The sequence below is a fragment of the Nilaparvata lugens genome, chromosome 11 (assembly GCF_014356525.2).
Source record: "Nilaparvata lugens isolate BPH chromosome 11, ASM1435652v1, whole genome shotgun sequence".
Lineage (NCBI taxonomy): Eukaryota > Metazoa > Arthropoda > Insecta > Hemiptera > Delphacidae > Nilaparvata > Nilaparvata lugens.
In genome coordinates, this window is record NC_052514.1 from 12311406 (window position 1) to 12333632 (window position 22227).

General features: G+C 34.2%; 1 protein-coding gene across 3 annotated transcripts; it reads right to left on the reverse strand.

The window, feature by feature from the left end:
- Positions 1-2668: 2668 nt before the first annotated feature.
- LOC111057016 (general odorant-binding protein 56d) lies at positions 2669-18770 on the reverse strand. Of its 3 annotated transcripts, none has more exons than XM_039437601.1 (7): positions 18565-18718; positions 16027-16105; positions 12489-12541; positions 11984-12019; positions 11350-11461; positions 4144-4211; positions 2669-3028 (listed from the first exon to the last, which is right to left on the reverse strand). In XM_039437601.1, the coding sequence occupies exons 1-7, from the start codon at positions 18643-18645 to the stop codon at positions 3008-3010; spliced, it is 450 nt and encodes a 149-aa protein (XP_039293535.1). In that variant the 5' UTR covers positions 18646-18718; the 3' UTR covers positions 2669-3007. The 3 variants fall into 3 exon arrangements, with proteins under 3 accessions (XP_039293535.1, XP_039293534.1, XP_039293533.1); XM_039437600.1 differs by lacking the exons at positions 11350-11461; positions 11984-12019 and adding exons at positions 7663-7774; positions 8298-8333 and having other exon boundaries at positions 2918-3028; positions 18565-18770; XM_039437599.1 differs by lacking the exons at positions 11350-11461; positions 11984-12019; positions 12489-12541 and adding exons at positions 7663-7774; positions 8298-8333; positions 9089-9141 and having other exon boundaries at positions 2918-3028.
- Positions 18771-22227: the final 3457 nt, after the last annotated feature.

Consider the following 22227-nt stretch of genomic DNA (forward strand, 5'->3'; position numbering starts at 1 on the left):
TGCTTTGAAATCCAAAGTATTGAATGTGAAAGGGTTAGGGGTTAGGTTTTTTAAATTATATTTGATAATGTTTCATAAGGCTAGGTTAGGTTTTTGCTTTAAAATTGCAATATGCTAAAAGGATTATGGTTTTTGATATTTCAAAGGTGAAAAGATAGGTTAGGGGGTTAGGATTTTGCTTTGAAATTGCAATTTGCTGAAAGGGATTACGGGTTTTTACCAAGATTTATGTTTATTAATGTTTTACATATGAATAAGGGGAGGTTGTGGTGTTAGGTTTATGCTTTGAAGTGACAAAATGCTGACTTAGTTGTAGTCTTTTTTAACAATCATTAGTTAAATAGGAACCATTATATTTTATTAATTATATTATTGAGAAGTACTCTTCCTTTTATTGAATGAAATGATGATAATATATTGATTGTTATATCGAATTTAATGATAAATCATCATTGGATAATGATGGCAGCAGTGTTATGAGCAGAGGGGCAGTAAAAGGAACATGGCAGGCTGCAAAGAAAATTTTATTGCTGATAGATGCATCATGCAAGATTCAGTTCAATATAAACATAACCTGTCCATGGCCTGGATTGATTACAGGAACATCAGCCAATAGTGCACTTATTACAATGCCTTTTTTGTGCCTCCAAGCATAGTGAGATGCCTGGAAGACCTGTTTGACCTATGGAAAACCCGTTTTTTTGGTCAGATCACAACAGAGAATGGTGTCAACTAGAGTGGTAACTTATAGGAGAGGTGTCTTCCAAGGAGATTCATTTAGCCCTCTCCTATTCTGCATTTCACTGCTGCCCTGAAGAAAACAAATGGCTATTGCTGTGGCACGCCAGGAAACAGGATCCATAGAGTGAGCCACCTTTTCTATATGGATGACTTGAAGATTCATGCAGCTAGCAAATCTGACCTTAAGTTGGCTGTAGGTGTGGTGCAGCGATATTCAAATGATATTGGCATGTCTTTCGGGTTGGACAAGTGTGCAGTAACTCACCTCCTGAAAGGAAGGTTACAGGGTCTGGTGCAGGAAATGGAGCTTGTTGATGGTAGCATACTAACAGCCCTGAGAGCTAGAGAGTCATACCAGTATCTGGGATTTGATCAGAATCAAGCCCAGGATGCTGTAAAAATAAAGATGGCTCTCTGCAGTGAGTATAAGAGGAGACTCAGGAGGCTCTGGTCATCTGAGTTATCTGGGAAGAATAAAGTTGAAGCCACCAACATGCTCGCTGTGCCAATTCTCACCTACTCTTTTGGAGTGGTTGGAATGAGCTCCAGGACCTGGACAGGGAAACCCGAAAAAGGATGCCACATGGAGAGAAGTTTACATCCCCGCTCTTCTGTTGCCCGAATATACCTGCCAAGGCATGAAGGGGGCAGAGGTCTACTTGGTTTGGAGAATCTGCACAACAGGGTGGCCTTACTGTTTGCCTGAAGCATACAAAGATGCTCTGGTCCCCTTATGCAGCTGGTTCATGAACATGAAGTTGCAGGGGTTGGGGCCTTCCTATATAAGGCAGCACAGCATGCAGCAGATACCCTTGGTCTCGATTTTCGCACTGTTCGGGAGGAAGAGCATGAGCCTAATCAGCTCAGGACTAGAATAAAGACTGCTGAGTTCAGACTCCTGTTGCAGCAACATAAGGACAAGTCCCTGCATGGTGTTTTCCACAGGCATGTTGAGGAGCAAGGCTTGTCCAAGCCACTGACTTTTGCTTTTCTGAAGTCAGCAGCCCTGAAATCTGAGACTGAGGGTCTCATACTGGCATGTCAAGATGGTGTCATCAAAACATTGTCATACCGCAGCAGAGTGATGCACATGGATGTTCCTGATATCAGTTGCAGGGTGTGTCATAGAGCACCAGAGACGATCATGCACATCCTGTCTTCTTGTTCTGTGCATGCAACTGCTGGCTACATCCATCGACATAATGCTGCTCTGTGAGTGCTCTATTACCATCTTAGACACTCATATGGTATCGACAAAACACCAGTGCTGTCTTATGTCCCAGGGGAGATCGAATCTGTTGTGGGGAATGAGAGGTGCCGAATTTATTGGAATTACTCATTCTCCACCACCAGGCTTTTAAGAGCCACAAAGCCTGATGTTGTCCTCCTTGGCATCACTTCGATGACAATGTATGTCATTGAGTTTTCCGCACCAGCTGAGGGTAACATTGTCACCAAAGAGGAGGAAAAACAGACGAAATATCATGACCTACTAATAGAGCTGCGCAGGCTAAACCCAGGCTACTCTGTGAGAATGGTGGTGTTGATTGTAGGTGTACTGGGGGGCATGAGACCCTCATTTTTGGCCAACCTTAGAACGATTCCAGCCTGTGAGAGACCTGCTACTGTACTTGCAGGTCGGATGCAGAAGGCTGTCATTCTTGGTTCATTACGTCTACTCTGATAAAAATATCATGTGACCTGGCTGGCTCAGGTCTGGTGTCAGAGTTTTCAGATCGCAACTGATCAATTTCAGGACATGACCTAACGACTGATTTTCAGGCAGTCGAGACTATATGTATTTTAAAGTAAGAGGATATAATTTGAGTTAATAGATAAGTTATTATCTATTAATATCGATTATAGATTATTTAATCAACATACCGATAAGAAACGTTATGAGGTGAGAATGAAGAGAATAAAACCATAGCATTTCACAGTCATTTATTCAAGATTTTTCACATAATAAATATTTAAATAAAGTACATTATATAAGTTACAGATAAATAGAAGCATCCCATGAATCATGTGAACAAATTATAATGATAATGATAGAATACATAAATTATTATTATTACTCTACAAATAAATATGAGTCTCTGTGCGAAAAATAATATTGACACAGATGAATATAATTTCTGGATGATATACATATTTTTTCACATATTGGTATTTATATTTTTGTAAGAAAAATTTACTTCCAGGCTAGTGTACCTTTGTCAAAGAGTCATATTTTTTGAACGCTGTTGAGAATCCGTAGTCTTGGTTAGAAGTTGAAAAAGAATGGCTGGAAAAAACAATAATAGTTATCTCATATGATTAAAAGTTATCATCTAGTAATTCTTGAATATTTTATAGAGTACAACAAAATCTAATCCGATTATAAATATATTATTCTATTTCATATCACTAATAAAATGACTATACTGCTTTCAAAGAAGCTTTATCTGCTACAATTTCCCAACAATTTATTTCATTTGCTGACAGCTATAATCACAGATTCAGAAAGCAGTAAGTCTATCCATAGTAAGACATTATGGATAATCTACTTATTAATTAAAAATACTAAGAAATTGTCAAAAAACCACAGATTTTTTATTGATAGTTAGAAAGACCGGATAATGAGTTTAACAGAGATTGACAATGGTGTAACAACCGAAAACGGTCTTTCTAACTATCAATAAATCTGTGGTTTTTTGACAATTTCTTAGTATTTTTATTTAATATGAATAATTATCACAATATCAACTCCTCAACTACACAAAAAGACAATCTACTTCTTCTGAACTCTATTTTATTTTTGAATTTTCACTTGCATTCATATCATGGAATATGTTTCTTGACTTGAAAATTCTGATGCTATTGTAGTAAAGTGTTACAGACTTATTAATCGATCAATGAATTATCTAAATATTCATCAAAAATCCTCTCTGGAAATAATTCAGAAAACACCCCTCTAAGCTTTGAAAACTCTGTATGTTGACTCTCCATTCAAGAATTGCGCTGGATCACTGGATCCAATCTTTGTCGAATCCCTTATTGAATCATTTTACACTATTTCATAGATGAGAGTTATAGATTATTGAATTTTGTTATAATTATGAACTATGGAAATTCTTCCAGCAAGCATTATTTGACATTTGGCTATTGAGAAAAATAATTCAATATTGTTATGCTTTCTTGAATGAGAGTCATCTGCAGTAAGCTAATTATTTCCCATCAATCAGCTCCCTTATCAATCGATTCTTTGATTAATGATTACTCTCAATCAACTTAGACATGAGTAAAAATAGATAAAAATAGATTAATATTGACAGAACCTATTAATAATATTATGTAGTACTAATGTATGGAACCAGAGTATTAAAACATTGAATACTATGAAAATAATAATCAACTCACGTTTTTACCGTTGACTTCAAAATGGCACTTCACAATGGAATAGGCCAACTCGCATTTATCCTCATGTTCTGAAAAACATAGTGGAAAAAAATGATATATCATTATAAAGTACTTATAGAAATGAGTACCTACTTTGAAAATGGTTAACAAATCAAATCATTTCAGCCATAATAAAAACAATACAATAAAATTAACAATTCAAATAATTTTAATACAATAAAACTATAAAAAAACACATTGATCAATATTTAAATATACACGAAAAATAACTTTGTAAAAACAAAAAAAAACATGTTTGGTGCTGCATAAAAACCGAAGTTTGAGTAAAGGAATATAAATAAATATAGTACAAATAAAAAGGAAAAGTAAATTTAAAAGTGTAATTTGAAGCATCAAAATATAGAAGTATTATTACTGACTGATGAATTCCATTATGTGGTTAAGGAGATAAATATTACAATTATTATTATTGTGGTTAAACATAAATATCGTACCGTACTCAAAAACATAATTCGTATTGGAGTATCATAAAATCTAACCCATGTATCATTCTATTCCACCTTCTTATCTATCCGTCTTATTTTTTTATATTGGAGCTATCTTTTATTATTACAGTACAAATACAAAAACATGGTTGTGAAATTAGGTACACAAAAACAACCCGGTAATAAAATAAAAATGGTATTGATATTTGAAAGAAGATCTGTATGAAGATACAATAAGACATTTAAGACATTTAGACATAAGACAATTTAAGACATTCATGGCTTCCAAATTTGGTAAACTATATTACTAAGAGAAGAAAAACATTATCCACTCTAACATTAGTTGCGGTTCAAGACTTTTATCCAAGCAATGTCCTGGAATTTCCTTGGAAACGACAGTATTTTCATACCTCAACCGTCAATTTGTTCCACATTCGTTGTTATTGTATGCCGTGTTGCCTGACCTTCATCCTACAGCCAACAATTGGACACGATAATTGACGGTTACTCATATTTCCGTACGACGCAGCCTTGATTACCACTTTATTCTCAAACTACCTCCTCTCATCCAGAAGAAACAAAGCTGGCATGTAATGAAGTTATACATGATATTGTCAACCATAATGAGATTTAGTCTGATCTGAGGTGGCTAGGAATCCACCTAAAACTGATGTTAGGGTTAGAGGTTTACAAATTCAAATCCGAATTTATGTGTTCCTTGTAAAAATTCATGCATAAATTCACTTCACTTGTATGGTCTACTTTATTAAAATTAATAAAACAATATATAAAACAATTAATAAACAAAAATATGAAGTACCCTTTTTATACAAAACATTTTAAAACTTTAAAAAATTTCAACAACTAGTTGCGGCACTACATTGGCCATTTTCAAGTTCAAAATCGAATTAAAATCTTTTTAAATTTTCAAAAGCTTGAACTTGAAAAAGGCGAAGTAGGCCGAAACTAGTTGTTTAAACGTGTTGAATAAAAAGGGTGCTACATGTTTTTATATTGTTTTTATTAAGGTGCGTACAGACTTTCGCTCTGCTCCGCAACCGAACGTCACTCCAGCAGAGCGATTGATGATCGACCGGGGAGCAACAGTGGTTCGACTGGGGAACGCGAGAAGATCTAACATCTTCCGTAACGTTCATGATGGGTGCGTGGGTGGAGCGACTGTGGTTCGATGGAGGAACGAGGGCGGTACGAAGGTGGTACCAGGGCGGAGCGTGCTCGGTGCGGGTTGGAAGCGCGTATATGTGTACGCAGCTTTAAATTCATAGTATATACAAGAATAAAATCATTAATCGCTCAAGAGAACTTGCAGCTCTCAAGATTGTTGTCTGATCGAAAGATTAAACAGTATTAAGAAGATGAAAAAAATCAGAATTACAAAATAGAATAGAAAATATAATCATTTTATTTTAAACTGTTTTATTTCATTCAATGACCGTAGGAATATTGAGAACCATAATAGGGTTGAGTATTGATTAGATGGTTTGGAGTCCACGTAGAACTAATGTTTGGGTAACAGGTTTTCACTTGACTGAAATTCCCTAACCGTAAATTATAAATTGTACCGTACCCCAATGAAAGTTGAATTCCTAAAAATTTTTTTATGTTTCCTATTCATTTACATTCTAGAAGAAACAATGCTTTAATGCGATGTGGTGAAACATAATATCGTTGCCATCCGTAATAATAGTATGTCCTGGTGAGGTGTATCATATCCTTAAACTGATGTCAGAGTGAGAGGATTACCCTCTTTATCCTGCTGAGGAGACTCAAAAATTGTACTAACTCTAGCTTGGTATTAAAGGCTTATTTTGCTTTATTTCATTCATACCTTTTGTATGGAGGTGTTCTTTGGGGAAACTCTAGTGGAGCTGGGGAGGTTTTCCTCTGTCGAAAAAGAGCCTTAAGAACTGTTTTCAGTATGAGTGTAACAGACTCATGTAAGCCAGTATTCATAGAGCATGGTATACTTACTCTGCCTAGCATCTTCATTTTGCAAAGTTTAATGTATATAAAGGGAAACCTTCCATCACTAAATGTCAGGGGTGCAAATCATAGTCATGACACCCGAAACCGAAACAGAATAGACTTGGAGTTTGCTAGGCTAACAAAGACGCAAAAGTCTCATCTCAACACTGGAATAAAACTTTTTAATAAATTACCGCTGAGTGCTAGAGAGGCAGATGAGGAAGTATTCAAGGTTGAAAAAGAAAGCATTTCACTCGTTAGGAGAGTTTTTAGCTGGGAGTACTAATGATGTAACATTTTGAAGTTGTTCCCTTTTCTTATAATATAAACGTATAGACTTTTAATTATCTGAACTACACGGTACCTAAAGCTGCGTACACATATACGCGCTTCCAACCCGCACCAAGCACGCTCCGCCCTCGTACCGCCCTCGTTCCTTCATCGAACCACAGTCGCTCCGCCCCCTCACCCATCATTAACGTTACGGAAGATGTTAGCTCTTCTCGCGTTCCCCGGTCGAACCACTCTTGCTCCCCGGTCGATCATCAATCGCTCTGCTTGAGTGACGTTCGGTTGCGGAGCAGAGCGAAAGTCTGTACGCACCTTATTAAGTGCCTGAATGTTTTATGTAGCCTACAGTGTGTGAATGCATTAATTTTATTGATACATTGTATTTTGTACTTTCATTTGTTCTGTGACTTTGTCAATCCTCTTGAGCGGGACGACAATAAATGATTTTTGATTCATGATCTTTCAAATCCGTGATGCAAACTTCATTCAAAACATTACTCGAACCACTTCATCTCAATTCTAGAATTTTGAATTCAAATCCAATTTTATTTCTATAATATACAAATTAGCCTAGCCTACATTATAAGTTCAAAAAAATTCACAGATTTTATAATTTATAAAAGTATATAGATGCTTTGTGATAGAAGTGTTGTTGTCAACACAATAATAATTGATAGGATTACTATATTATTGTAATAATAGAAATGAATTATTTTTAATAGAAGTGTAGGTAATATAAGTTGGAAACTTTAGTTACCATGATGACTGCATGAGTCGATGGTGGGTAGAATCATTTCTCTCATTGATTTTGGCAGCATGGCGTTAGCTCTCCTTTTCAGTATGTCTGGCTGCATTCTACCATTTTTGGTCTGTAAACAGGAAGAATGTGAATTAAAAAGGAGAACAAAAAGAATATTATAATAATTATTGGTTATAGGATTGGTACGAATTGGATAATTGATAATGGAATGAACACATTAATAATCATCAATGATAACATCATCGTCGTCATGGATTAGGCTTTTCAAGCCTGTTCCGGCGTCCATCTCTTCCTCGGTCTACCAATACTTCTTCTGCCTATTGGCTTGTGGAGTAGGGCATTCAATGGGAAACGGTCCTCTGACATTCTAAGGACATGATCTGACCACTTATTTCTATATGTTTTTATCAAACTCAACACTGTTGGACATCACATTCTCTTCTTATGTTTTCATTTCGGATCCGATCCTCTCTTTTGCATCCTTTGACTTGTCTGAGGAATCGCATCTCATGCTGATGATAAAATAATATCTCTGCTGATCGCATCTCAATGATAAGATGTTTATTCGAAGACTAATGTATGAAATGGATGATAATTTTGTTCAAAAAAGAAACACATTTTTTCAAACTCACCACTTGAACTGCTTCCATAATGCATCCGAAGAAGCACTGAAACATGAGAAAGCAATAATTGATTAATGAAAATTCAATTACAAAAACAAGAGTCATATCAATAATAGAATAGGATGACTTTTTCATTTGATGACGTAGCGACGTTTGGACAGTTCTATGTGCCCTCCTTTTGAGGCTCGGACGACATCTAGACGGTAGCCAAATTCATCCCAGACTGTTCACAAGATGTCTGTCTTCTCGGACTGTAGCTACTGCATCAGTTATCCTGGTTTCCAGCTCCTCAATATCAAATGCTAAAGGAGGAACATAAACACGATCTTCAACGTTGTTCCTCCCTTAGCACATGATATTGAGGAGCTAGAACCTAGGATAACTGATGCAGTAGCTACAGTCCGAGAAGACATCTCGCGAACAGTCTAGGATGAATTTGGCTACCGTCTAGATGTCGTCTGAGCATCAAAAGGAGGGCACATAGAACACTTATAATACATCATCATAAACTTGATACTTCTGTGAGTTATTTGATGTAAAATTGGTTTGTGTGCTCCATTTTTAAAATAATTAATATAAATGTTTAAAATTGGGTCATTCTTTTCGAAACACCCGGTATAATAATGCATACGGTAATATATCTGTTTGATCTGATGATAAAAAGAAAATCTGTTTGTAACGGTTGAGAAGTTTGCACTAGCTTGATGAAATATGAATACCAATAATATTCATCAAATATTCTATAACATAGGCCTATATTTTGTAATGATTTTCATGTAGATATCGGTTGAAAAACTTACTTTCAATTTACGGTCATCTTCAATTTCTCCATTCATTGCCTTCGTTATAAGACCTGTAAAATGCATTAATAATTGATTACATTGTTCCATATTACATCAGAATCCAAACCATATACAAAAGATCCATATAAATTATCATAGTCATAAATCGGAGTCCATACACAAATAATTCATCACCTCAGAAGTAGGCTACTTTACTATTGTACTTGGTCTTGAGTTGTAGAACAGATTGAATTTGCATATTGAAAAAATATGTCTGCAAAGTTTGATTTGTTCGTCTCAATGAATTATATTGGCGAAAAATATTGAAATAGTTATTTGTGCAACTAGTGCGCAAAGCAGTGAAAGTTCGCTGCACCGAAAGAAACGTTTACGCCCGAGCCGTAGGCGAGGGCGGAATGATTTCTTGAGTGCAGCAAACGAACTTTGTGCACGTATTTCACATTAAATTTTTCCTACAGTTACCATTGAATATGAAAAGTGGGTAATTATGGGTAAAATTCCCTGAAATCCATCAAATGTTTTTCTGTGTATTTTTATCATTGATAAAAACCTTAATTTATTAAAAATTGAATTATAATGATTAGTAATTCAATTGAAAATTTATGTGACTGCTTGAAGGGGGTTTATGCTATGTAAGCATTGAAATGACTATAATCAAGGCACATAATGGCAAGGCAACGCTGGTCTCCACTGCCATTATAACGTAAACCTCACTATGAGTATTACCAACTTAATTCTGATTTTGCTGCACTGGTGCTCCATATAACCTACTAACTATTTTGCGTTGTCATGCTGCAAATCTGGAGTACGCAAAGTACTCACTTTGCGCAGTAGTGCGGAAAAGTGATTCTTTGCGGCCTGCAATTAGTGCAGAAATGGTCACTTTTCAAGGTATCTGTAGGAAAATATTATAATTCATGAAAAATATTAGCGATATTTTCTGCAGTTTCACGGTCACGGCAGTTTTCCGATGAGTAACAGTGATTGAAAATGAAAGCATTTCACTCGTTAGAAAAGTTCTTAGCTGGGAGTACTACTACTGATGTAACATTTTGAAGTTGTTCCCTTTTCTTCTTTTCTTCTTCTTCTATATATATAAAAGCGAAATGGCACTCACTCACTGACTGACTCACTGACTCACTCACTCACTCACTTACTCGCATAACTAAAAATCTACCGGACCAAAATCGTTCAAATTTGGTAGGTATGTTCAGTTGGCTCTTTAGAGGCGCACTAAGAAATCTTTTGGCGATATTTTAACTCTAAGGGTGGTTTTTAAGGTTTTAAAGTTCGTCTTTTAGCATGTATATTCTTCTTCTCCCAATCTCTTAATTATAATTGAAATTTCCATATCATATGTTACTATAGAACTATAATCTAGATAGAGTACCTCTTCAAAACAGTTGTTAACTGGCAACTAAATTAATAATTTTGTCAGGTTGGCATTAAGTTGAGTTGACTTTGTTAGGTTGGCACCAAGCTGAAAATTTAAATGCATTTATCGCGGAAAAATTGATTGGGCACTGTACTTCAATCCTGGGAATATTATATTACTAGCCGTCAGGCTCGCTTCGCTCGCCATATCCGTTTAGCCAGACGTTTAGTCTGGACCCCTGACTGAATTGTCCTAACATATGATAAAAATGCTCAAATGGAAAATGCAGGCGAGCGAAGCGAGCCTGCTGATCTCATTCTTGGACGATCCAGTCGGGGGTCCAGGGGGCGGATCCCCCTGGCTAGGCGGATATGGCGAGCGAAGCGAGCCTGACGGCTAGTATAATATAAACGTATATACTTTTGATTATCTGAACTAACTGATAAGTGACTGAATGTTTTATGCAGCCTACAGTGTGTGAATGCATTAATTTTATTGATACATTGTATTTTGTACTTTCATTTGTTCTGTGACTTTGTCAATGCTCTTGAGCGGGACGACAATAAATGATTTTTGATTCATGATCTTTCAAATCCGTGATGCAAACTTCATTCAAAACATTACTCGAACCACTTCATCTCAATTCTAGAATTTTGAATTCAAATCCAATTTTATTTCTATAATATACAAATTAGCCTAGCCTACATTATAAGTTCAAAAAAATTCACAGATTTTACAATTTATAAAAGTATATAGATGCTTTGTGATAGAAGTGTTGTTGTCAACACAATAATAATTGATAGGATTACTATATTATTGTAATAATAGGAATGAATTATTTTTAATAGAAGTGTAGGTAATATAAGTTGGAAACTTTAGTTACCATGATGACTGCATGAGTCGATGGTGGGTAGAATCATTTCTCTCATTGATTTTGGCAGCATGGCGTTAGCTCTCCTTTTCAGTATGTCTGGCTGCATTCTACCATTTTTGGTCTGTAAACAGGAAGAATGTGAATTAAAAAGGAGAACAAGAAGAATATTATAATAATTATTGGTTATAGGATTGGTACGAATTGGATAATTGATAATGGAATGAACACATTAATAATCATCAATGATAACATCATCGTCGTCATGGATTAGGCTTTTCAAGCCTGTTCCGGCGTCCATCTCTTCCTCGGTCTACCAATACCTCTTCTGCCTATTGGCTTGTGGAGTAGGGCATTCAATGGGAGACGGTCTTCAGTCATTCTAAGGACATGATCTGACCACTTATTTCTATATGTTTTTATCAAACTCAACACTGTTGGACATCACATTCTCTTCTTATGTTTTCATTTCGGATCCGATCCTCTCTTTTGCATCCTTTGACTTGTCTAAGGAATCGCATCTCATGCTGATGATAAAATAAGATCTCTGCTGATCGCATCTCAATGATAAGATGTATATTCGAAAACGAATGAATGGAATTTATGAATTTTTTTTCAAAATAGAAACAAATTTTTTCAAACTCACCACTTGAACTGCTTCCATAATGCATCCAAAGAAGCACTGAAACATGAGAAAGCAATTTATGAATGAAAATTCAATTACAAAAACAAGAGACACCTCAATAATAGAATAGAATGACTTTTTCATATTTGATGACGTAGCAAAGTTCAGACAGTAATGTCCACTCTCCGACATAACCACAATATAATTATTCAGAAAAATCCGTTTGTTTTTAAGAATGTACAATATAACTGTTTGATCTGATAATAATAAAAAATCTGTTATCATCTTTAAATCCTATTAGATTGTTAATTCTTTTATGAAATAGAAGAAACTAAGTCAAGTTAATTACCAAGTTATATATTTATAATGAGTATACATTGTATTAGAACACAAACAGTTTTGTGCATTGAGGAGTTTGCAGTTGCCTGATAAATATGAATACCAATAGTATTCTTCAAATATTCTATAACGTAGGCCTATATTTTGTAATGATTTTGATGTTGATATCGGTTGTTGGAAAACTTACTTTCAATTTACGGTCATCTTCAATTTCTCCGTTCATTGCCTTCGTTATTAGACCTGTAAAATGCATTAATAATGATTACATTGTTTCATATCACATCAAAATCCAAGCCATACACAAAAAATCCATATAAATTATCATAGTCATATATCAGAATCCACACAAATAATTCATCACCTCAGAGGTAGGCTACTTTACTATTGTACTTGGTCTTGAGTTGTAGAACAGATTGAATTTGCAGTGAATAATCCATGAAAAATATGTCTGTAAAGTTTGATTTGTTCGTCTCAAGAAATTATATTAGCGAAAAATATTGAAAATATTATAATTCATGAAAAATATTGGTGATATTTTCTTCAGTTTTACGGCCAAGGCAGTTTTCTGATGAGAAACAGTGATTCAAATAGCTATTTATGTATTAAGAGCGTAATGCGCGACTTTATCACTCGCGCAAAACAGTTATCACGCGACGCGACGCGTGATAATTTTGCAAGAGCGATAAAGAAGCATTATGCATGAATTACATACAAAATTTTTTCTACAACTGCACAAACCTGTTAAATCACGTATATCTGGCGGAGTTTATAATAATTCGTCTACACTGATATCCATCATGGCTGTAGAATCGGTACAATTACCGACTTTTTAGGTTAAGATCTGACCGAGAGTGGTTTGTCTTTGGCGAGCTGCTTATCATCAGCTGATTAGCGAGCGTAAAGAAACTCTTATGCGCATGCGCGAATGATTTGCGAGCGTAAAGAAAATATACTGCGCATGCGCAGATGGCTAGTGAGCGAAAAAGTAGATTTTCCTCAGAAATAAGCTGTTTTACGTGGAGAATTGAGTATGTAAATTCTTTCTTTACACGCAGTTGTAGAAAAATGAATTTATTTAATCGAACTAGCTAATAATTATCTAGCTTGATTATTGAACTAGCTTATAGATAGCAGGCTACTAGACAACTTACTGAATGTTTCTCCATAATATCAGGTATGTTCAATCTCTTCAAGAAACTCTAATTGATATGTCCACTATTATCTTTTCTTCATTGACAAGAGTCTTATATTACTGGAGTAGCCTAATTCTTGCTTCGTGTATTGGGAAACTTGCCATAGTGAGGTCCACGTTATAATGGCAGTATTTGATTGACATTGATGTTGATATCTTTGTATATCATTCAACAAATCATATTCCACTATCCTTATAAATAAAAATTGAATTTTGAGTACCAAATTTAAATTATTTAATCACGACATGCTTCGCTATATAATGCCATTATCAAGTTATAATGATAATGGCATTATATAGCCTAAACATGTCATGATTGAATAATTCGAAAAGGGTACTTGGATTTCAATTTTTATTCATATTAAAAAGTAGCTTTAAAGGAAAAAAGACAATCACTATCCTTTTCTATCCCTGTAACGTTTCCAGATCGTTTTTAACAATGTAGAAATTTAATTATTTAACGAAATATTTCATCTCAAGCATGATAGTTTATTATTGAATCATCAAAAAGTATATTCTGTTGACGAATTGAATGTAATTGATAATTTATAACAAGAATGAACAGCTGATATTTAATCAGATATAATTTAATATATATTTAATCAGTGTTTACGAGTTTGTGTTTCTTGAATAGTTCCAAATTTTCTTAAATAACTCAATATTATTCGTTATAAGTGGTAATTGAGTGGAATATTTCTAATTAATTTATCAATTAAAGTCATCTAAATTCAAAATTTATCGTTTTAATGTTTATTTTTGACCAAAATTTTATAAAAATTGTACACGTGAAATTCTAACCTTATCTTGGACTTTGTCACCTATAAATTTGGAAGAAAAATAGTACAAGGACTACCTTATTATTTTATCTTTCAATGTTATCACATTAGTGTCATTTGCATTGTTAATAAATAAAATAAATATAACGGTATCAACTCCATTCTATAGAAGGCAGTGAATCAGCAACTCTGTTCACTTATCTTTCTCCACTGCCTCATTATAACGAGGCCACTATATAGCATCAGTCTGTTGGAGGAAATCTTTATTTATTTATACAATATGACAAATTTATTTATTTATTTATTTTTGTGACAAATGAACTGAAGTTTGAAAATCAGTCATTAAATTCGAATAACCTTGTTAATGACCATCCAGATTTAACCTTGAGCTAGTCCTTGCCAGTTTATGATCTGTCCTGTTTTATGACGTGATGCACAAACAATAGTTTCATTGTTGTGTCCATATAAGTGTGGGAAATATGAAAGTTTTATGGAGTCATGCTCCATAAAGTTTTGTTTGCTAAATCAAGATGTGAACACCTATATTCAGGTCCACGTTATAATGGCAGTGAAGAAAGATAGGAGAACAACGTTGCCGATCCTCTGTCTTGTCAATGCCTTCTGTAGACGGTAGCTGATGCAGGTTTATTGATGTAATATTAACAGTTCATTCTCGTTTAAAATAATCAAATATATTTTACTAGTAGTTCTGTGAGCAGTAGACCTCACGCAGTATTCTCATCCACAAGTACCTGATTGAAACTATGACCTTATGGAAATACAGTAATAGACTGGCTTCTCCACACATCTGTGTAATCACTTGTCAGCTGATTTATAATGAATAATTCTATAGTCTGATTTTTACTCTAATGGAGGCTCCTTTTTCCTTTCATATTATCCTTGAAATTCAAAATTTCCAAAAACATATTTCCAAAACATTTGACAGGAACATACCTGTCAAATTTCATGAAAATCTATTACCGCGTTTCGCCGTAAATGCGCAACATATAAGCATATAAACATTTAAACATCAAGAGAAATGCCAAACCGTCGACTTGAATCTTAGACCTCACTTCGCTCGCTCAATTATTAATTCTACATCGTTAAAAGATGATCTGGCAACAAAGCAAAGTGAGAGAGAGATAGTTCTATCCGCTTTGTTGAATGATAGACAAGGATAGCAGTACCATTGCTAAACAAACACTGCCATTATTACGTGGACCTCACTATAGTAGCATTCTTGTTTAAGTTTGGGCATTAATGGTAGAAGTGAATCCGTTCGATTTTCAAATCGGACACGAGAAATATTCATCATGAATCAGCTGTCGAGTGGATTATAAATTGCGTGCAATGACGCATGCGATTCAATATCTCAATGTAACTTAGTGAAAAAACAGCTGTTGTGTGGACTATTAATTGCATGCAGTGAGGCATGCAATAAATTGATAACTTGAAGTAGCATAGTATTTTCTCCCGACTTTTCTCTGCTTTCAACTCGGTAAGCTTTTGATGGTAGAAGCATATAGCTGTTTACATCAAATCATTAGCATTGTCGATACAACAACCCAAACAACCATTAGTCGTTTATACACCGATATCTCGCCGACACGACAGGACAGGATAGAATTTACTCTGATGGACAATATTAGAGGAGACTGTGGTTTATAGCTGCGCAAGGTCTACTGTTCACAGAACTACTAGTTAGGAATTAAATAATTATTTCTGATTAATTTAGAATTAGAATTTTTTTAACTCACTTCTTTGAACTCCCGATGAAGACATGCACATATTAGCCATGGCTTTCCCAACTTGCTCAATTTGTGCTTCAGTCAATGCCTGGAACAATAATAAAAATTTGAGATTCATATTAGAATACCTTATAGGCCTACAATATTCCATTATTGAATATATTCCCATCTTGATATGATACTATTGTCTGACTATCGTTTAAAAGTTAGAGAAATGAATGTTAAGCGAATGATTGAACATGAAATCTGATTCTTCAATGAGGATTAAGGATGAAGGAAGAATTAGGAGAAGAGGAAATTGATTGATTGATTGATTGATTGAGTACTTTATTATGTAGATTACAATATATACTGGCTTATACACTTATATACAATAGCTTACAATACAGCAAAATTATCGATGAATTTACATAATATAGACTAAGAAAATAATTATTGAACTGTATATGATATGATAAAGCAGTTTGTAATATAATAACTATAGATAATAATCATATTGTTATGCATCTACATAAATTGGCGGAGCTTTGGACATATCAATGTCCATTCTTCGAAAGAATATTAAAAATATCCTCCCCATTAACTCTCTACCAAAACGTTAATTTCGTTATTTAAACTAAGGATTTATTTATTAATGGAAATATTGTAAAAGTTTTAATCAATATGAATATTAAAGAGAAAAAAAACAGATAATTGATAGAGTAAAATAATTATATAGGTAGATAAGATCAAATAATTAATTAATAGAATGAAGTAGGCTGAAAGTAGATCAGGGTTATCAACTTTCAGTAATATACAGCATTATGCAGTGGATAATTGAAATAACATGAGTTTATATAATATATATATATACAATTCGTTCTATAACATGGTTTAAAGGTTTGTATTTGTGGGATGGGTGGGGGATGGATGTCATGTGATCGTTCTAGGGCCGGACAGTTTCAGTCATTTGTTCCAAAAGATGTTTTTTAAAGTTAGGATGAAGCTCGCTCGGCTCTCGATGGACCTGATAGAAACAGGAAGTGCATTCCATGCACGACAGGCACTGACTAAGAAGGATTTTGTGAAAATAGTAGTTCGATGATTGGGTATCCTTAAAGTACTTTCTCCGGTTCTAGTATGTGAAGCATCTATCCTCCTACCTTCAGAGACAAATTTGAAATCATCTTTGAAATAGTTTGGATTACCGTATATCAAGATATCTCTAACAAGCTTGACTATTCGAAAAAGCCTCTGATCGGGAAGCTTTAATGTTGAACTAGCAATGTGGGCTGGGGTGATATGATCATGGCGTTGGAGAGAGTAGACGAAACGTAGACAATAATTTTGGCAACGCTGTAGTTTATCATTCAGAGTGACTTGCATATCGTTAAGAACAGAATTACAATACATTAAATGTGGGAAGATGAGAGATTGAACCAATAATAATTTAATGTTTCTAGGGAGGATATCGTGCATTTTCTTCAATGCATGCATGGCTGAGAATACCTTTTTACAAGTTTTGTTCACTTGTTCTGACCAGTCAAGAGTATTATTCATAATAATGCCTAAATTTTTAACTGAGCTACAGTAAGGAATGTCATTACCGTCTACACTAATTTTGTGAATCGATTCAAGGTCAATATTGTTTATAAGACGAGAATATCCAATTATAATGGGTTGTGTTTTGATGGGATTAAGCTTAAGGCCATTTTTCTTTGTCCATTCCACTATCGAATTGATATCCTGATTCATTATTCCAACTGTTTCATTAATTTTTGTTATGGGACAGCTTAAATAGATTTGAAGGTCGTCTGCATAAGTATGGAAACTGGAGAATTTGATAATGGAAGAAAGGTCATTAGCATACAAAGTGAAGAGGAGAGGCCTAAAATTGAACCTTGTGGTACTCCATGCATAACGTTTTTCCAAGTTGACTTTTTGTCACCGACAGATACACATTGTTTCCTACCTAATAGATAGGATTTAAACCAAACTAACGAGTTGTGACTGAAACCAAGAATAGCCAACTTATTCAGAAGGACTGTATGATCAACAGAAATGAGAGACAACCAAGGACCAGATGATGAATGGAAGGAGAAGAAGAATAAGAAGAAGAAGAAGAAGAAGAAAAAGAAAAAGAAGAGAAAAAGATAAAGAAATACCAGGGATTGAGGATGAAGGAAGAAGTAGGAGAAGAGGAAAGAGAAGACTACCAAGGACCAGATGATGAATGGAAGAAGAAGAAGACATAGTAAGAATTAAGGATGAAGGAAGGAGTAGGAGAAGAAGAAGTAGGAGACTAACAAGGAATAGATGATGAATGGCCTCCTTCCTGATTAGTTACAAATGATCTTTCGAATTTAAAGTCAACTATGGAAATAAAGTGAAGAAATAAAATACTGGAATTTAAAAAAGCATAACAGAAATACGAGTATGAAGGTTTTAACAATTGAACAAATAACTCATTAAAATTTCAACATTACAGTATTATCATCATCCAACACCTTTATAAAATGATTAGTGAAATATAAATCATGTCAGAGTCTTTAAAAATGTATTACTCACCGGACTAGCCTCACTGTAGAAACACAGACAAACCAAAAAAATTGAACTAACTTTCAGTAGTCCACTCATTCTACCACACATCTTAATCCGTCTTATTCAAGAGTATGCAACTAAAGAATTCATAGTCCGTCTTTCTATATTTATACAACGATGTTTACCTTGTAATGTAATAATGTTGTAACGACAATATGACAGTATATGGGGCCATAGTTGACAAAACAAGCATAAGTTATATGCGATGTTAAACGGCCTAATTGAAGGTTTTGTGACCATTGAGCTGCCTAATTAACGAATGAAGACGACTTTTTAATGATTTGACATGCACTTCCTATAATTCTCATAGTTTTGGTTCCTATAATTCTATAGTTATAGTGTTATATGGTTTGGATTATAGTTATAGTGGCAAACTGGAAAATTCCCTACGGAAATGCTTTGTTGCGCAATGAACTTGACTTTGAATCATTTCTAGTGCATTATATTAATTTTTTTCGTCTCCTGAGAATAATGCCCACATGAGACCTAGGCTTGTGCGTGAATGATGGTGAGAAGTATATACGATATTTCCCAAAATCGGTGAATTGAATTTTTGGCTTGGAGTTTGAGGGGAATTTTCAAATATTTTTAGAGAATGTGTCGACATTTTGTCATTTTCTTCTGGGTTTGGATTGTCGTATATATTGAACTCAAAAATTCTGAATTTCAGTTCATTGAATGAGTGAAGCGAATTTCTAATTCATCTCCGTTTTAAGATGGCGGCCCTTTATTCGGAAATTTCACCCTAAAAATCAACATAACTATTCAACACTTTATCGGATCAGGTTCAAATTGGGCTCAGCCTTCTACGCGCTTCAAAGCGGTATTATATTTCATAAATTAATCCCATGTTCAAAATTTTTTAATTTTTGGAATTTGGATTTTTTTGTCCCAAGTTTCAGACTTTTTATCTTTTCAACCGTACTTCCGATCTAAAAAGTGTAGAGGACCTTTATTCTTCAGCGCTACAAGATGGGTCTTACTTCATGTATCACATGTTCAAAATTAAAAAACAATTAGAATTCGATAATTCTTTTCAAGACCCAAATTTCAAGTTTCAGATTTTTTATCTCTTCAACCGTACATCCCAACTCAAAAGTGTAAAGAACTTCTATTTCTCAGCGTCCTCCACCGATCCTATTGAATATATCATCATACTGTAAAACGAATTTGTATGTGTGTTTGTGTATGAATAGGTGGGCGTGTGCGAGTAGTGATGTTAGTGAGTGTAGCCAGTTCTTCTGTTCTCCGAAATACTAGTAATTATTTCACACTGCAAATTATCAGTGAATTTTCTCATGAACATTACATCAACAAATATTTTTCTCATTGTCAAAAGTAAGAAGAAAAACGTATTCTTGCCTCTCAGGAGTTTCAAAGCCGAAGAAAGCGGCTGAATGGTATTCCATGTTTGTAATTCTATAAAAAATATTCAATTTCATTTTTATCCTACAACTTTTAAAATTTAGCAATAATGGAATATCGGGGATGATATTTTACAAACAATTCTAGTGTTAAATTATGAATTTTAGAAAGTCACAATTTTTTTTACACGAATTGGCAACGTTTTAATTTTCTCGGATACAGGGTCAAGTCTCAACTTATACAAACTAGTATCGTAATGAAATAAATTCAATGTATTCCAATGACTAGCAAATATCAAAATCAAACTACTTATTCTCAACAGTCTTTTGCAAGAATTATGCAACTACTAGAATGTATTTTAAGTCCATCATTTCTTCGTTCTATAAAGATCGTTCAATTTCTTCTCTCACTGTCTTTCAATTCCTTACGTATCATTCATACAAAACTTATCATTGATACATAACGTATCATTCGACAAAATTGAGTCAATATCATCTCCACTACAGGGATCTGGTTCATTAATCAACCTGTTCCGGTACCCATCTCTTTCTTGGCCTCCCTACATCTCTTTTTTCTGTAGGTCTATAGTTTTTTACTTCAAGGGGCATTGTTCCAGGTGCATTCTATCTAAATGACTGCACCAGTTGCGTTTATTTTTGTTTAAATCTTTCATGCAAAGGAGCAACCGATAAAACCTGTCTTATAACGGAATGACTAATTTATATTGGAGTTAGTATAATAACGGATTAGTATCAGCCAATGAGAAAGTGTTGTGGGCGTGGCTTGTGCTGGGCACCTGCTGTGTACTCGCACGTGATTGGTCAACGTTGTGGGAGTGCGAATGATAGCAGAGTTCTTGACTGACATTGAAATTAACATCCACCAATAGAATTGCAGAGAGAGGCATTCCGTATAGTGAGAAGACAGCATGTTTCTCATAAAAGTATTGTTTTATCATAGAACTTCGATAATTGAATAGATTGATTGAGTACTTCATTTATGTTCTTTATTTATGTACTTCAATATTATCATTATATTGTTCATAGTTATGCAGACAGAAGTTCATTCAAATTACTAGAATTAACCATTTTTGCAAGCTCAAAATTTAAGTGGTTTTATTCTTTATTTTGTGAATTTGAAGTTTGGTTCATATTTTTTTCGAAAGTTTTATTATCAATCTATCCAAATTTTGCGCTAATCTAATAAATAAATACAATTTTTCAATTGATCAGTAATTGTACAACACTCGTACAATTTTAAAAAATACTATGAACTTTTATCGTGCACTGTCACAAGAAATGACAGATTTATCTGCTAACAGCGAGAAAATTCCCATCACAATCACTTCAAAAATTTTGAACAAAATATTCTGCAAAGGAAAATCTGATTCTCACCACTCATACTTATTATTTATTTACTTGGCGCCTCACCAAAATAAATAAAATATATATTTTATTTGTTTTGGCAATAGTTTTGCAGAAATGTTTTAGCACAAATGTCAGGAGCGTAAGTTGTGTACTACTCAACTTATTGAAACTCTCACAAAAAATATCTATAAACAAGTGGGTTGACGTTGGACTTTGATCTTGAAAATTTCTTTCTGAAACAATTCCGAGTTTATATCTTTCTCGGTAGCTGCCAAGGTTCTGGTTTATTGATTTCTGTCTTATTTGCTTTTGTAGATAAGACTCTAGTTTTATTCCAAACTGACATCATTGGCTGAATAAAAAGCATTGATATCATTTATGAGGGATGCTAATAATAGTAAGCGAATCCAACTGGAATACATCAGCTTTAATGGATGGAAACTCCAAGTTTACTAATCTGAAAAAACTAGAATAATATATTGAGTGCACGCGAACTTTTTTATTCTAAATAATTAATATTTATTTCTAAATCAATTATTCAACTCGAAGAAACATCCTTGTACTCATTTGATTGACAAGTGTGGCTTTATGACTTTTCTTGAATATGTTATAGTTTTTCATTACAGTTCAAATAATATTGTTTACTGCAGCTCCAATAATAAATAGCTATCTACGTATTATCTACGATTTTATTGCTTTAGCAAAACAGTTATCGCGATACACGTGGTCGAACGTGATACTTTTTTGTAAGTAATAAAATAGGTTTATGCTCGAATTATAAACAATATTTTTTCTACAACTGCAGTATAATTTGATTTCAATACAGCTGTATTACTTTAATTGTTTATCATTCCTATTTTGTAACCCGCCTCCGTTTTAGTATCATTTTTTGGGGGGC

What these genes read in the sequence shown, in the direction of transcription:
- LOC111057016 (XM_039437601.1), bottom strand. Translation starts at nt 18,645, where the DNA reads ATGTGTGGTAGAATGAGTGGACTACTGAAAGTTAGTTCAATTTTTTTG. An exon ending in CGACTCATGCAGTCATCATG is followed by an intron (nt 4,212 to 11,349) that starts GTAACTAAAGTT and finishes TATGTTTTTCAG; the next exon opens with AACATGAGGATAAATGCGAG. An exon ending in TTGAAGTCAACGGTAAAAAC is followed by an intron (nt 3,029 to 4,143) that starts GTGAGTTGATTA and finishes TGTTTTTTCCAG; the next exon opens with CCATTCTTTTTCAACTTCTA.